The sequence below is a fragment of the Lipotes vexillifer genome, unplaced genomic scaffold, assembly GCF_000442215.2.
Source record: "Lipotes vexillifer unplaced genomic scaffold, Lipotes_vexillifer_v1.1 scaffold977, whole genome shotgun sequence".
NCBI classification, from domain to species: Eukaryota; Metazoa; Chordata; class Mammalia; order Artiodactyla; family Lipotidae; genus Lipotes; species Lipotes vexillifer.
The window spans coordinates 4,925,753-4,941,828 of NW_006783088.1; the positions used below are offsets into that span (position 1 = coordinate 4,925,753).

The window sequence follows — 16,076 nt, forward strand, 5'->3', positions numbered from 1 at the left end:
TAGATTTCCCTGGTGGGAGCCAACTATGTCTGGGCCACTATGTGTTAACCTACTGGAGACACACGTGACCAACTTCTTATGGTCCCCTGGGAAGCCTCTCACCAAGCCGGAAGGAGAGGTGAGTAGTCCCACCTCTCCCCGCTTCACAGGGGCCGGAAATTCAACCACCCCCAGATCTCCCTCTGAAGAAGGCCTTTTTTTTTTTTTTTTGGGATATGCGGGCCTCTCACCGCTGTGGCCGCTCCGTTGTGGAGCACAGGCTCCGGACGCGCAGGCTCAGCGGCCATGGCTCACGGGCCCAGCCGCTCCGCGGCATGTGGGATCCTCCCGGACCGGGGCACGAACCCGCGTCCCCTGCACCGGCAGGCGGACTCCCAACCACTGCGCCACCAGGGAAGCCCTGAAGAAGTCCTTTTGACAAACTCTCTCTCCTCCTCTCCAGACACCTGACCCATTTACACCCTCAACATGGCATGTCGAAAATCTGTTTTCTGCCCAAGTTCCTGTTCATCATGGCCCCTTATCTGTTCCCAGTCATGCCCCTCATCCAGGTTCCCAAGCTTGTAAATGTCCCTTCATCATATTCAGTTGCCCAAGCTGGAACCTGGGAACCTTCTCTGACCCTTCCTCTCTAACCCCAATCGGCCCCCTTGTTCTGGAGACTCACCCATCCTGGAGTGACCAACGCATCCAGTTTGCCTGGCACTTTCCAGGTTTTAGCGTTCACAATCCCAAATCCCGGAGAATCCCTCAGTCCCAGGCAGACCAGGATGGCTGGTCACCCTCCTCCATCTTCCCTGCTCCAAATGGTCCAGGCTGCCGACACCTCTTATTCGGACTACTGGTCTCCCTGCCCCTACTCAAGCCCCCCCAGCCTGCTTTCCACACAGCAGCCAGTTATTCTTCAAGGTACAAATAGGATCATGGCTCCGTCCTCTGACACCCTCCCAAACCCTCAATCACTTGGTCCTCACTCACCTGTCCTCCCTCCTCTCTCTCTTCTCCCTAGCTCTGTACCTTCTGCCCCAACCGTGGGGCCTGGAAATTTCCATTGCTAAGAAGAGTCTCAGGTGATCGTTAAATCAGGCAAGTATGGGGCACTGCTCAAAGGATCGTTGCCTGAGTTCTTTTCTGCATCACCTTGTTTCATTCTGGTATGGAAATGACATTATATTCATTCGTTCAACAAATATGCATCAAATGCCTGTCTGTGCCAGGCATTGTGTTCCAAGCTGGGGGCACAGCAAAGCACAAGCCAGAAGCCCCCCTGCCCTCCAAGAACTTAGAGTCCAACAGAAGATACAAACTTTAACCAGCAATTACAATTTACTGTCACCAGAGCTCCAATGGGGAAACAGTGCCCGTATCTGGCACTGAGCGTCTGCTCCTGGTTGGGCAGCAGTTCTATGCCTGCACATGTGCTAACTCACTCCGTCCTTCCAGCAGCCCTTTGAGGTGGGACTATTATTATGCCCGTTTTTCAGAGGAAGAAACAGAAGGTTAACCCACTCACTGAGGGTCACACAGCTTGGGAGGGCAGGGTCTGGATTTGAACCCGAGGCCCATGTGCGGGCAGCCAGGAGCCCGTGCTATCTTGTCTTGGGAGGAGAGGGCCGTGGGCGAGCAGAGCAAGGCCACCAGCGCCATTAGGGGGTGTGGTCAGGGAAGCTCCCTGAAGGCTGACCTGCAGGCGGAGCAGGGCTGACAGGAGACCAGAGGGAGGTTGTTTCAGGCGAAGTTCTGAGCGCGCTAGCACAACAGAGGAATTCAGGGCGCTCAGGGAGTACAGGGTCAGCAACAGTCCACAGCACCAGGCGAGTAAGTGTGGGAGGGCCACCTGCCCAGCAGCTGATGAATCTGGCAGGGTGTCCACGCACTTGCAAATGGGACCTCCCCCAGAAGGGGGGCCAGCGGCCATGAGGCCGAGCCCCTGTGCTGGAAATTGGGGTGGCTCAGTTCAAATGCCCTGTGGCCACCCATTTGCCAGCCGTGTGACTCTGGGCAAGCTACCTAACCTCGCCAAGCCTCCTCAGTTTTCTCACCCGTAAATGGGGAGGATGCTAAGAATTTTTCTGTCTTAGAGTTGTTTGGAAAAATAACTAAGATGCTGTGCGTCAAGTTCTGAGCGCTTGCTAAACGTTGGTTTTAGCTTCTGTGCGTATGTGGCTCTGAGCGCTCTGTCCAGTTTAAAGATAAAGAGATGGAGGACCAGAGAGACAGAGTGACTTGTCGAAGGCTTCCCAGCCAGTGGTGACCCCTAGTGCAGGGATCTTCCCGGCACCCAAGTTGAGCCAGGGGAAGAGAGCCACGTGCAGTTGCGGGGTGTGAAATCCCTGCCATCGCCGAGAAGACCCTCAGGCCTCCTAGCCTAGTCTCTCTGCGCCCTTCCTGACCTGCAGACACACCTGCTGCTGCTCCTGGGCATGCGAAGGCTCCTTGCAGCTAGACTCTGATCGGCCAGGGCAGCTAGGTGAGGCCTGCTGCCAGCCTAGGGGAGACAGCCTTGGTGAGAACAGGGCTCTGGCAAACTTTGAAGGCCTACAGCTAAGCCCCAGCCTGGGAGTGTAATCCCCCTGGGAGGAGGAGACAGCCTGGACCGTCCCTGAATTCCCCGTTTGTAAACAGTTCAGCCAGGAGGAACAGGGCACTGTGCCCAGTGCCTGGTGCTGGAAGATGGCTGCGGTCCAGCAGCTAAGCAGAGGGGAGGGGCTGGTGCGCGGGGGATGAAGGATGGCTGGGACTTGTCAGCTGTGGACACAGGGGAGCAAGACGGAGGCTGTGGTTGTCTCTCCACCCCACCAGCACATGCTCCCTCCTTCCTGGCCTGATGCCGCTCACAGGGTTACCTGGGCCTGAGCATTGTGGCAGGGTGCCTGACAGCTCTTGGAGTTAGGGAACATTTTCCAGCACCCCACTACGCTTTCTTTCTCGTCTCAGCCTCCCAGTCCCCTATCTGCCATACTCAGAGCCCAGGGTAAATTTCAAAAAAGTCTTTTTAAAAAAAGCCACAGCTATGGTGATAGAGTAAGAAGAGGACCATCCTGAACTCAGCCAAATCTGGAATAAAATCATATCCCAGACACTTACTAGTTAGGTGGCCTCAGGGTGGCCACTTCACTTCTCTGGAACCTCAGTTTTCCCATCTGTAAAGTGGGGATGATCTTAACTACCCCAGTGTTGCTGTAAGGATTACATATGCTAAGTGAGGGCCTGCCACACAGTAGGGCTTCAGGAAATGTCATGAGAGAAAGAATGCGATGGAAATAGGCACATGATAGACCCTCAAATATTTTCTGATTAAATAGGAGGTTGAATATAAAAGAAATAAATGACCCCAAGATCTGTGCCTTTGTCTTTCTAAAACACTTGGGAATTAGAGGTATTGGCTGGGGTGAGAGAGGAGCAGGGTGAGACATGGCATAATTCTGGGGGAATGGAAGGCTGAGAACATTCTTAATGACGTCAGCTCCTGTGTGCAGAATACATTATGATCTCAAGGGCTGCTGGCTTGCTCTGACACTGAGGTTCGTCTAGGAAGGAGATTCAGAACTGAGTCCATGAAAACAGACTTTAGGTTCCAATCTTGTTTCTGCCACCAGCCATTCAGGCAGGCTTGGACGAGGTCCATGTCTTCCCCGAGTCTCAGTTTTCTTGTCTGTAAAGCAAAGATCTGAATACCAATGCTCAGAGCTGCTAGGAGGATTAAATGAGGTGATCTATGTCGAGAGCTTGGTACTGGGCCTGGTGTACAGTAGGCTCAACAAATGATAGCCATCATTATTATTACCTAAGCTCATCACTGTATCAGTTAGCTATTACCATGTAATAACCACCCCCAAATTTAGGGGCTTAAAACAACCACCATTCAGTTAGCTCACGATTCTGTTCAGCACGTTCACAATTTAGGTGGGCTCAGCTGGGTGATTCTTTGGCTCTCCTCTTGCATCTGTGGCTGGCCAGAGGTGAGCTGGGCATCTCTGCTTCCAAGGGGATGCTGGCTACCAGCTGGGGTTATGAGGTGACTGAGAGGATGCTTCTCATCCTCCAGCAGAGGCCAACCTGGGCTTCTCCACTGGGCAGTGGCAGGGTTCTGAGAGAGAGAGAGAGAGAGAGTGGCGGTGCACAAAACTTCTCGAGGCTTGGGCTCAGATCTGACCTGCTGCCCCTTCCTCAACATCCCATTCACCATAGCAATTCTCAAGGCCAGTCAAGATTCGGGGTCGGGGCAGGGGGGCAGCTAGCTGCACAGTCATGGTGCAAAGGGCATTGACACAGGAAGGGGGAGAGTGTGACCATTTCTGGAAACAACTGACCACAGTGCAGCCTATGAAGGGACCTCTGGGACAGGAACCAGGTCTCTTGATTCGCAGTGCAGTGACCCCACCTCAGCTGCCTGCTCTGCCCTGCGACACCAGCAGCAAAGTCTGGTGCTTTCTCAGATGGCTCCACTGCTCCATGCCCCAACCCCGGTCAGAGCCAGGTTGCCACCTTCAAATGCCTGTACCCTTAGGAGATGGAGCCCAGGCTCTGCACAGGGCCAGCCACATGCATCCCATTCATTCATGGAGTCATGGGAACCTGATGACCTGCATCCCGCATGGAAACTCTGTGGAGTCCCTGTCCCCTCAGTCCTCAGGGGAAGGAAATATACACAGCACACCTGGACATGCATGTGTCCTCTGCCCTCCCCACAGGGCAGCCCCAGCTCTCTGCTAAATAAACTCATTAAACTTATCTCTGACAGGTGTTTTAGACCATCTTAAGCTACAGATAGCTCCTTCTGCCCACGTTGCATGGACAGGAGGTCATGTCAGTTCCCCTTGGGGGTAGGGGGTACCTGGTTCTCATTTGCATTCACATTTTGATCAGTTCCTGTGCATCCTCTCGGGTCGGCCAGCCTCCTGGTAGAGTGGCAGCCCTGCAGTGCTCCAGGCAACGAGGACGTCAGGTCAGATGGACAGTCTGGGGACAGGCTTCTTCCATCCTCTGTGCATTTACTGGCAGGCAGAGACAGTGTCCTGGTCATATGTCCCCGATAGGGGGCACATTTTCCAGTTTATGTTTGTATTTGTGGCCTGTGCCCCACCCTAGACTGTAAGCTCCACCATGTCAGGGATGAAGCGATTCCTTCCACAGAGCCTGGCACATAGTGGGTGCCCAATAGCTATTGCACAGATCGATGGATGAAAAGTTGGATTTAATTGCATTGAGCCTCCTCACAGAAGGCTTACCTCCTCTACTCCTTTTCTGAACCAGGGGTCTTTACTCCCATTGGCCTTGAGGCCTAGTAGAAAGAGCCATGAACACAGAGCCACAGGCCTGGGGCCCAATCCCAGCTCCTCCGCTTACTGTGTGACCGTGGACACGAGGTGGTCATGCGCCGTGGTACTGGTTGTCCACTGCCACCTCCAGGGGGAGCCATTTATTTAGACTACAATGTGAATGACTCCTCCTGGGTTTGTGCAGTGGGGCAGGCCTGCAGCAAGCGACTTAGATTTTCCACGTCTCAGTTTCCACAACCATAGCGTGCGTCTACTGTGCTGGGGCGTGAAGGGTAAAGGTTGACACTAAGTACATGGCGGCTGCTGTGACGGTGATGATGATGGTGATGATGACTGGGAAGGAAGCAGGTGCCAGGGAGATGTGCCTGGCCCGCACGCCTGCTGGCTGCCCGCCCTCTCTCCTCTTGCCTCCCCGCCTGCCCCCTGTCAAGTCATGCCTTGCCCTGCAGAGTTGGCCCAGCTCTTACTCCCAGCTCCGCCGCCGGCCAGGGTCCTGTTCACAGCATCCTTCTCACCCTCGCCCTCCTGACCTCCTCTCTGCGGCTCCCTGGGTGAGCCTGCCCCTGTCCTCTCATCCTAGCAGACCCCAGGACAGGGATACCTCTGGGCCCCCAAGACCCTGAGTCCCTCAGGGACCGTCACCAAGAGGGTCGCTCTCCCCCCGGAAGCCCCAGAGTAGGCTCACCCAGGTGTGTGATGCAGGGCCGAGGCCAGACCACTCCACTCCTGTCAGCTGCTGTCAGCAATTTCCCGACCCCCGGAGGCTGCTGGGGCCTCTCCAGCTCCCACCTTGCATCCTTCCCTCGCGCCAGCCCCTCTGTACTTGCAGCTGTTCCTGCCGATGCCCCTACACCCCCAGCATCCTGCAGGAAGCCCACTCCTGTTCCCAGAGGGCGCTGCTTGAGGCATCCGAGGTAACGTTAGTGAGGGAGCAGGGAGCTTGGCTCTGGGCCTGACATCCCCCCAGCCCAGTAGGCAGGTGCTGGGGAAGTGACTTCAGAGGGGGCAGCTGGGGTCGGGGGTGCTCATAGCTCGCTGCCCTCTAGCGGCCCCTCCTACCCGCTGCACCTTCCCCAGAAGCTGGGAGGCTCCGCCCCACCAGGCAGGGGCGGGGACACAGATTCCTTCCTGCCGGCAGCAGCCTCTTGGACCAACCAGCAGCAGTTCCTGGGCCGGAGGCTCCAACCTGCCTGTCCCGGTCCAAGGAGGCCCACCGCAAGGGGATGAGGAATTCCACTGAGGCCAAGGACAGTCATGGGAACAGGCGGCACGGGAGTAGCTCATTATGTACCTTACATCATTTGATTCCCACGATAACCCTGGGAGTTAGGAATTATAGTCCCCATTTCACGGATGAGACTAAGAGAGGTGAAGTCACTGGGTCCATCAGCCCCCAAGACCAGGAGGTGTTTTGATTTTATTTGGTTTTGGCTGGAAAGGGGGTTGCCAGGGGAATGGCTGATTCCTGTGGAGTGTGACTGGAGCGGAGGGGGCTGAGTGATGAGCCTTCCACCCCCTTTCCTGTTTGTTCCACTCGCTGTTCATTATTCTGCTTCCTTCCACAGGATGCCAGAGGCCTTGGATGGGCCCCAGGGGTCCCAAGCAACACTCAGCAGGGACCGTGCTGTCAGCAGCTGGCGGTTGTGTGCATGCACATGTAGGTGTGTGCAGGTGAGTGTACAAGGCTCCCTGCATTCACCAGAACACAAGTGCCATGTAGGTGTCTTCACAGCCGTGTTCTCAAGAGCCTAGAACAGTGCCTGGAACATAGCAGGTGGCCGTTAAGTATCCCTGGCATGAATAAATGAATGAATGAATGAGCCTTAGCCCACAGGTTCCAAAGACCCCAGGGAGCAGCGGGATATTTCCCCTGAGGCAGTGTGGTAACTACCGTCTCTGTCCCTCTGCAGGGGAAGGAGGTGGTGGCAGTCCTGGCCCACAACAAATGCTGGTGGCTGGCCACTCCAGTGTCACGGTGACCCCCTTCACTGCTCCTTGGCCTGGGGGACTTGCTCACCTGGAAGACCCCGGGGCAGGGCCTGGAGGAGGCTCTGCCCTGAAACAGGCAGGATCGGGGTCGGCAGTGGGTTGCTCTGCCTGTCCTGGAATGTTCCAGGCTGGCAGACATTTGGCCTTTCCTGCCTACCACTGGTTGGCCAACCACAGCTTAGTGTGAGCAGAGAAGAGCTGGGAGTCTTCCCAGCCGGGAATGGACTGAGCTCAGGGGGTTTCAGGGCCCCTGTGTGTGTGTGTGTGTGTGTGCGCGCGCGCGCGTGCACGCACACAGGCGTGGCGTCCAGCAGTACTCACCCATACAGCCATGCCAGTTATTAAAACACTACTATAGTTCTCTGCTGGTGGATGACAATGCCCCCAGGCCAGCCCCTAGGTGGCCCTGCACCGCCCACCAATCCACACAGAAGGACCCTATTCCAGCTCAAGTCTGGCTTCCATTCCCATTGGTCAGTGTCCGTGCCACACAGCTCCCCTGAAGTCCAGCCTCCTGGACACTTCCTGGGCACTGCCATTGGCTCCCCCAAAACCCAGAGAGCAAGCTGGCACCCACCTAGGCTTCCTGCCTGGCCCCAGGGGCTCAGCAGCCAGGCACCGTGGGACCCTTGGCCAGTCCTCAGAACGGCACGTGCCCTGGCCTGGACCTTGGTGGGAGAGACAGCGGCCCGGGGGTGGCCCCGCCCCACAGAAGGCCTGGCAGCAGCTCAGCTGGCCCAGCCGCCAGGGAGGGAAGTCAGAGGCTGGAAGCCCATGGCCCCTGTGGACACATGACCGGCTCTCGGAGCCAGCTGGGAATTAGAGAAGCCAGTCCACAGCACCTCCCTGTGGAATTTCGTGGGCCTGGGGCAGAAGCGGGTGGAGAAACTCGGTCCTCCCAGGAGGTAGGAGTGAGCGGCCAGCAGGCCCAGGGCGATGGTGACCAGGTTTCACAACACAACCCTGGGGTCATCCCAGGAAATCTGGGGCAGACGGAGGCTGTGGAGGCAGGAGGATGTCCTTAGAGTCCGCTCCATGCCGTTCCAGTCGTGGCTCTGGCACTTTCCAGCTGCCAGGCCAGCACGTGCCTCAGGAGGTGGGCATGCCAGAGGAAGCCGGCTGCCGGCATTTAGCCCACCCCCTAATCACTTACGACACCTTCTCTGTCTTCTCTAAAATATTTTCAGGCACAGTTTTGAACCCACTCCTACTCTCTGTGGCACAGGGCCCTTGAGGAGAGGCCAGGTAGAACCTTCTATACTCCCCCATCCCTCCCCTTCACCCACTCGAGAGGGAGGTAAGCCAAGGGCCCATTTAGGTCGGAGGTCAGCAGGTGGCCGGGACAGGAGTTACCTCAGGTCTCGCTTGCCCCCCACCTTCTTGAGACTCCCAGCCTCAGCCCCAGAGCCCCAGGCATCGGGGCCTGACCCACCCTGATTTCACGCTGTGTTCTCGGCCAGCTAACATCTGCTGTTGCTCTTTGGGGAAGGGGCTCTGGGCTTCCTGGACCATCCTGGCTCCCCCATTCTTCCACCCAGGACGAGGAGGGTGGAAGAGAGCTGTGCACGGGGAAGAAAGGGGCCCGAGGTTTCCTTGTGCTCACCTGATTACTAGCCCCAGCCTGGTGTCGTCCCCAACTCCTGGGTCCTGATGGATCCTGAGAAAGTGCCCGGGCAGAGACCCAACACCCTCACACCTACTTTTCAAGGTGTCCCACTAGGGGCCCCATCCGCAGGCGTCACTGAAGGGCAGGGAAGCGCTGCCATCTGGCCACCTAGACTCTCCCGCCACTGCCTACAGGGCCCCGGGCTCCTCAGCGCCCACCTCCTGCAGCCCCTCACTGTGCATTTGCCATCAACAGGTTGGGCAAATCAAATAAACTTGTGTTTATTTCACCGAAGTCTATGCTTCCTCATAAATTTACTTTTCTCTAAGTTCTTATATTTTATTAGATGTACTTTCTTTGTGGCGTGAGGCAGATTATAAATAAAACAAGCTGGAACAGCTTCACTCAGAGCCCTCAGCCCTCTGAGCTTGGTAAGAGCTCCAGGGAGAGTCCCTGACTGCGGTGAACAGCCCCTTGGAGTTTAAGGTTTTTTCAGCCCAGGGCTGTGCCCGGCACCTCCCACAGGCCCGAAAGCGGGTTGGCCCTGGATTTTAGTGGCAGAAGGCCTCTTGCAAGAAATTAACTGGTTTCAGATCAAGAATTAGACTGTCTCTAAGGTGTACCCCCTCCCTCCTTCCTGTACAGACAGGGGCTATCTTTCCCAGGTCCACCTTCCAGCCCATCTGTCTCTGGGGAGCATCTGTAGCTATATCTTTTCAGAGCCTGAGAAACTAAAGCAACTTGATTCAGGAATCACCTTGGAGGGCTGCTAAAGATGCAGTTTCTTTCTCCCCAGCCCAGATCTGCTGAGCCCTGGAATTTGCACTTTAACCAACCCACCCGACTGAGAGACCCACAGGCCTGGAGCTGGTGAAGCACCCGGAGTGACCTGGCAACAACTCTGGGTTCCACCAGCTCCAAGGCTGGGGCGGCAGCGCCACCTGGTGGGTCCCGCTGAAACACCTCCACCACCCTTCTCGCCCCACTTCAGGGAGGCAAGTCCCCCACCGGCCCCTTCCTCTGCCTCCAGGGACCCAGAGAAGCTGGAGAGGAGGAGATGGCAGAGCAAGTGCCACCCTAGACTGGCCGTTCTCCCAGCCTTCCCTACCCACCACACCGCCCCCCTCCACCCCAGGGAACTTCCTCCATCATATGTCCTAAAGCCGCCGTGATGGCAGAGCGTCTGAACACCTCCTCTGGGCTTTGTGATGCTGGGCAGCGGGTGTGCTGGGGCTCACCCCTGTGCACAAGTAAGAGCTTCCTTTAAAGTCTCATCTTGCGTCTTTAAAAACCTCCTGAATTCTGCACATCTTACTCCATCACATTTCTTTAATATGAAAATGTTTCCTTCCTTTGTGAAAAACAGATGCTCTAGAAAGAGGCGGAGTTCATTCTGTGGCTTCACTGATGCACCCCCGCGGCCAGACCAGGGGCACCTGTACCCTGGTCTCGGAGGCCGGAACCTAGGGGTACCACCTACACCTGTTTGAACACACAAATCAAACTCCAGCCACGCCGGCAGCCAGGCAAATGGACAAGAGCCAGGCGTCACACTTCTCATGGTCCCAGCTTGAACAGGGGACCAGAGAGGCCCCAAAAGGGCCCCCGGCCCTGGAGACAGCAGTGAGGCACCCACAGCTCTCTCCTGCAGACCCAGCCACTCTGTTAACATTACCTCTTCCCTTTGGTCCTCCCCCAACCCAGGGAAGCAGCATCCCCACCATGGCAGGCTGGATTGTTACAAATCCTCTTTAATAATCAGTCATCTATGTTTTACAGAACTGTACACAGGGCCCCTCCCCACTCCCCTACAAGGCACAGCCTTACCCACCCATTCCCTGGGGGACAGAGGACAGGAAAAAGCATCCTCTAGCTTCCCTGGACAGCTCAGGGTCCTGGAGAATGCAGGGCCAGCTCTGTGCCACACCCGGAGGGTTCACCCATCTGATTCCCTAAGCGGCCCAGGGCCAGTCCAGACCCTCTGGCCCAGGCAGCTCCGCTCCAGCCCAGCTCACCTAGGCACTGCTCCCACAGCACGGCCCAGACTGATCTGAGCTGCCCGGGTGGGGCTGGCTCAGGCTGGGGAAGGGGTGCTCTCCTCATGTCAGGTAAAGCCCCCCCTCCCGCTACCTCAAAGAAAATGTGAAAACCGAGGACAGAAGCATCGTAGTGGAAACAAAGTTGACCCACGCAGTGGGCAGTCACCTGACAGCCCAGGGGGCCTTATCCACCCCACCCCCAAGTTTTTAATACACTTCCTCCCGTACAATATACACAGCCCCCAAGGCAGGTAGTAACCCAGCCCACCTGTGCAGGGAGCGTTTTCTCGGAGTTGCTAAGACAACCCTGGTAGACAGCAAGCGGAGGAGCCACAGAAGAGCTGGGGCTTAAGGCTGGCGGCAGAAAAGCAAAGGAGAGGGGTCCAGGCCCCAGGACGCCCCCCACTTCCAGCCAGCACAGGACGGACAAGGGGTCTTGGCAGTGAGGTGGGAGGCAGGCCTGGAGGGGGAGCCAGGGAGACCCCTAGGAGCCCTGAGGTTGGGGGACAGGCAGGGAGGTGGGGACAGCGGCCGCTTCAGTACTTGGGGACCTTGCTGTAGTCTTCGGAATGGACGTGCCGGCACAAGGATATGGAGAGGAGCATCCCCAGAAGCTGTCGAGGGAGAGGGCGAGAGTCAGAGTCAGGCCGGGCTGCCCGGGTCCCCAGAGGCCCCAGGTCAACACACGGGACTTGACCTGGATGAAGCTGATCCTCAACGAGAGCCTCAGGACCGGCCTGTGATTCAGGCGGCAGAGGGGCCGGCGAGGGGCAGTGGTCAGGCCAGGCTAGCTGCCAGGCCTCTAGAAGCTGATGAGCCTCAACCCGCCCCTCCCCGCACCCGACGTCCGCAGAGCAGGGACGACCTGGGAGGGCAGCATGGGGAGGGTTGGAGGGGATGGGACCCAGACCTCGATGACAGCGACGCCCACACACACGCCAAGGATGACGCCCAGGTTCTCCTGCAGCCAGGCCCGCACCTTCTCCATGCAGCCCTACAAGTGGAGAACACAGCCACGTCACCCCACGATGGGCCGCTTCACCCCAACACTCAGAATCACCAGGAGGGGCCGCCCCCAGCCTGGAGGGCCGGCAGAGAGGGGTCTGGGTGTTCCTTGAATGGATGCATTGATGAATACATAGATGAGCGAGCCAGGGGGACTGAGGGTCTGAACCCACTGTGCACCGAGCCCAGCCCTACCCGACAGCCATCCACGCACCTCCTTGTACACAGGCCACTCGTCGGGGTTGTTGCTGCTCTGAGTCCCATTGCCCACGGGGGCCTCGCAGAAGCCCGTCTGCCGCAAAGTGCTGCTGTCGTCCTCCTTGCTCTTGTTCTCGCAGGAACAGGGGTAGGTGATGTTGATGCGATTCATGAGCTCAGCGTTTTCTGTCCAGTTGTAGAAGCTGACCCAGCCGCAGCACTTCACCTGGCCAGAGAAGGGGACAGGCTGTTTGAGTCCATCGCCCACTCAACTGGGGTCTCCCTGGACAGGAGCTCAGATCTGCCCCTTCCAGCTCCCCCCAAGCCCGGTCTCAGCCAAACCACCAGGATTAGAGTTTAGGTTTCACTTTGGCATTTGTGAGCCACAAGGAATTTAAAGGGGCTCTCGGGATATACCATAAACTATGAAAACAGTAGGAAACAAAATCAGCAAAATTATAACGCAGAGCAGGAGGGATGGTCAAGTTGAAAGAAGATGGTCAGGGTAAGAGTGTGGGGGCTGGAGTCAGGCTACCGGGTTCAAATCCCATTTCTGCCACCTACCAGCTACTCAACCCTGATCAAAGTGCTGACCTCAACTTCCCCATCTGCAAAATGGAGGGAACAAAGGTTCCTAACTCGGTCTGTTATAAGGACTAAATGAGACGAGGCAGGCAAGGCATCCAGCCCAGGTTGGACAGCACAGTAATCACCCGGGTAAGGCCAGTTCCACTTTTAGGCTCTGAGAACATGCTGGAGCTGAGGTTTGGCTCTGAGCTTCCTGGTTGCCAGAGTGAAAGGGGAGACACGGTACATCCGCCTTTTTAGAGGAGAAAATGCTTTAGTTCCTGAGGCAAAGAAAGCCTTTCTGGGCTCCATGGGGCTCATGAAGAGGACCCCGAGAGGCTTCAGATCACATGTGGGCTTGAATTCCCGACAGGACTGGGACCTCAGGGACTAAGCCTGTGCCGGGAAATGCCCAGGAAGGCAGAGCAGAGTCGGGGCAGGGCCCTTTCCATTTCTGGCCCTACCCTGTGCACAGGCAAGCCGCTGCACTTCTCTGAGCCCCGGTTTCCTCACTGAAGAATTGGGTGATGACAGCCACTCTGCTAGGGCCCCCGGGAGGCTGAAGGGCTAGCATGGGAGAGCTGTGTGCCACCTTGCCCAGCACGAGGTCACTTCCCCACCTGCTTCCTTCCTATCTCAGCTGGGAAGTCCCTGACCAGCAGCCCGGTGGCCAGCAGAGGGCGTGCCAGGCACGCTCAGGCGTTCTCCGGCTCCAGGCAGTTTCTAGTCTAGGATTTATTTTTTATGTTGCAGGTGCCTGGCTGCCTCCTCTCCAGCAAGAAAGGCTGGCACCTCAAACCTCTGAGGGGCACCCACAGGCCCTCCCACACCCAAGCAAAATGAGGCCACTTTCCTTGGTCCTTCGACTGCACCAGGCAGAGTCCCGCTCACCAGGACCCCCTGCACTGACGCCCCCTGTGTCTCAGTGGTTGTGCATGATGATTCAACATCACCACCCACATGCCACATGATAAGTGCCTCGGGCTTTATAAACTCATCTCACGTGAGCATGGGTCAACAGTCCCATTTTATACACGAGGAAACAGGCTCAGAGAAGGCCTGGCCAGGTGTAGCTGAGTTTTGTATTTCAGCCCTGGGAGCCTGAATCACCCTTTGTTTTCTTACCACCATCCCAAGCAGCATCTGACAGACATCAAATCACCTAGAGGCCCTGCGAACTGCAGGAATCCCCAAGTCAGTCCACCACCTCCCATGACGGGGTGCTCATCACCTCCCCAGGGACCTCTGCCTCTGCCCCCAGGCTCCTTGATGGGTGACACTTGTTCATCCTGGGACACCCCGCTCCCTTTAATCTTAGCAAAGGGTCTAAGCCACTGCGGATCAAACCAAAGGTGGCATGAAAAAAGTCTTCCTGTGCTCCTGGAGCCCTCCAGATGACACAGGCCCCCTGTGTCACCAAAACTCTGTGAAGCACGCAGGCCAGAAAGTGTCACCCTCCCTTCTTCCCAGCTCAGATGATGGACATGCCCATGTTGCCGGGACAGAGACCCATCTCTAGTCTCCACGCTCTCCTGGTCTCAGGCTTTCTCGTGCTGTCCTGTCCCTGCCCCTCACATCCCACCGGTTTCCCCAAAGGCAGCCAGCAGGCAGTGCCGGCAGGCCCTAAGTGACTGTTGTGTGCAGGGCCCTCTTGTGACAGAGGGGGAGGCTGCAGCATGGAGAGGGCGGCTCCTGGCCAAGGGCACACAACATCTGGGACCACCAAAGCGGGGCAGCTGGGATCCCATCACTGAGGGCGCTTTGCGTGTGTGCTGATTGGTTCATCATCGAGGCAGGCTGGGAACCCACTCAGTCAGTCAGTCAGTCAGTCGTCAGTTGTTTCATCCATCAGTCTGTCATTCATTCATTTAGACAATCAGTCAGTCATTCTGTCAGCCGCTTTGTCAGTCATTCTGTCAGTCAGTCTGCTTGTTAGTCAGTCAGCCAATCAGTCATTCTGTTAGTCAGTCAGTCATTCTATCAAGCAGTCAGTTAGTCTGTTATTTTGTCAGTCAGTCAGTCAGTCAGCCAGCCAGTCTCTCTCTTTCGCTTTCATTGAGGTGGGATACACACACACACCAAAGTGTACAAATTCAGCGTGATGAACTTTTCCACCCATATTGGCATAACCACCACCTGGACCAAGATTTGAATAGAACATTCGTTTCACCCCTGAAGGTTCCCACGGCTCCTCCCCAAAGGCAGCCTCCACTCGGACCTGCGTCAGCATCTCAGCTCTGGCACCCAGTTTCATTTTTCTTTTTTTTGATCAAATATTTTTATTTTAGGAATTTAAGGCTAATCAATAGTAAGAAATCTGACAACATACTTTATTATATCAGCAAATCATATAATCATTTTAATAGATATGGAAGTTTTCAATAAAAGTTAACTTTCATTCCCAATTAAACCAGAAGTAAAATGGAAACAAGGGAATTCCTTGGGGTGGTACCTTTTAGCCGACAACCATTATTTAAAAAATTAAGCTTTCTTACCTTTATGATAACATACAAGTATTCTGAACTTGCTAACCAGCTGGTTGCAAACAGCTGGCCAGGTAACCACATAAATTTCCAGAGAACTAGTCAGCCAGACAAGTTATCCTTTTTTAGCTAACCACCAAACTCTTTTATGTTACAAAATGCTCATGACATTCTGCAGAATGTCATGGCACCCAGTTTCTTAACCTCCAGGGGGAGCTGCCAGCACACCCCAGTCCGGCTTGAGAGGAGAGGGTCGAGGGCTACCCCTGCTTCTGGCCACTTGGGGAGAGCCCTGGAGCAGCCTCCAGCGCCCGGGGCCCCTGGGCGAGGAAATGCTGGGGGTGGCAGGAAGCGGGGCTGCTCAGGAGCCCTGCCCCCAACAGATACACACTGACACTCAAACCGCTAACATCTTCTGTCTGTCAGGCACACCCAGGCCCACAGACGACCAGCCACAGACACGCAGACACACAGAGGCCAGTCTCCCACGTCCCCTCACCTGAGCCTGCACGTAGTCCCAGGCCTCCTGAAGGCTGTCCTCGTGACCATCCGTGTAGTTCTGAATGAGCTTGGTCACGATGCTGCCCATCTCCTGCTTCAGCTGCAGAGGGGAGAGTGAGGACCGAGGTCAGATTCCCTGAAACCCGCACCCCACCTCTGGCCATATGTGCTTAAGCTGCCTCTCCCCCACTCCCCGCAAACACTGGGGACACGCTCACAGCTCAAAAGCGTTTCGTCACCCATTCCAACCAATTTCCACTTTCCTGGTACTTCCTGGGTACCTCCTTCCCCGGTCACCACGCTAAGCCCAGTGTGGTCAGGGTCAAAGGCTCCCACCTGGGCTTCCCTGGTGGCGCAGTGGTTGGGAGTCCGCCTGCCGATGCAGGGGACGCGGGTTCGTGCCCCG

At 56.3% G+C, this 16,076-nt stretch overlaps 1 protein-coding gene across 2 annotated transcripts in view; it reads right to left on the bottom strand.

Annotated features, from left to right (window-relative positions):
* Nucleotides 1-10,610: 10,610 nt before the first annotated feature.
* CD82 (CD82 molecule) overlaps nucleotides 10,611-16,076 on the bottom strand; it is a 25,701-nt gene continuing 20,235 nt past the window's right edge. The window contains exons 5-8 of one of the 2 annotated variants that reach the window (XM_007455803.1): nucleotides 15,669-15,770; nucleotides 12,136-12,345; nucleotides 11,827-11,910; nucleotides 10,611-11,530 (exon numbers count right to left, since the gene is read on the bottom strand). In XM_007455803.1, the coding sequence (XP_007455865.1) occupies nucleotides 11,453-11,530; nucleotides 11,827-11,910; nucleotides 12,136-12,345; nucleotides 15,669-15,770 (474 nt within the window). In that variant the 3' untranslated portion in view covers nucleotides 10,611-11,452. The remainder of the gene's footprint in view (nucleotides 11,531-11,826; nucleotides 11,911-12,135; nucleotides 12,346-15,668; nucleotides 15,771-16,076) is intronic. The other variant, XM_007455804.1, reaches the window with a different exon arrangement.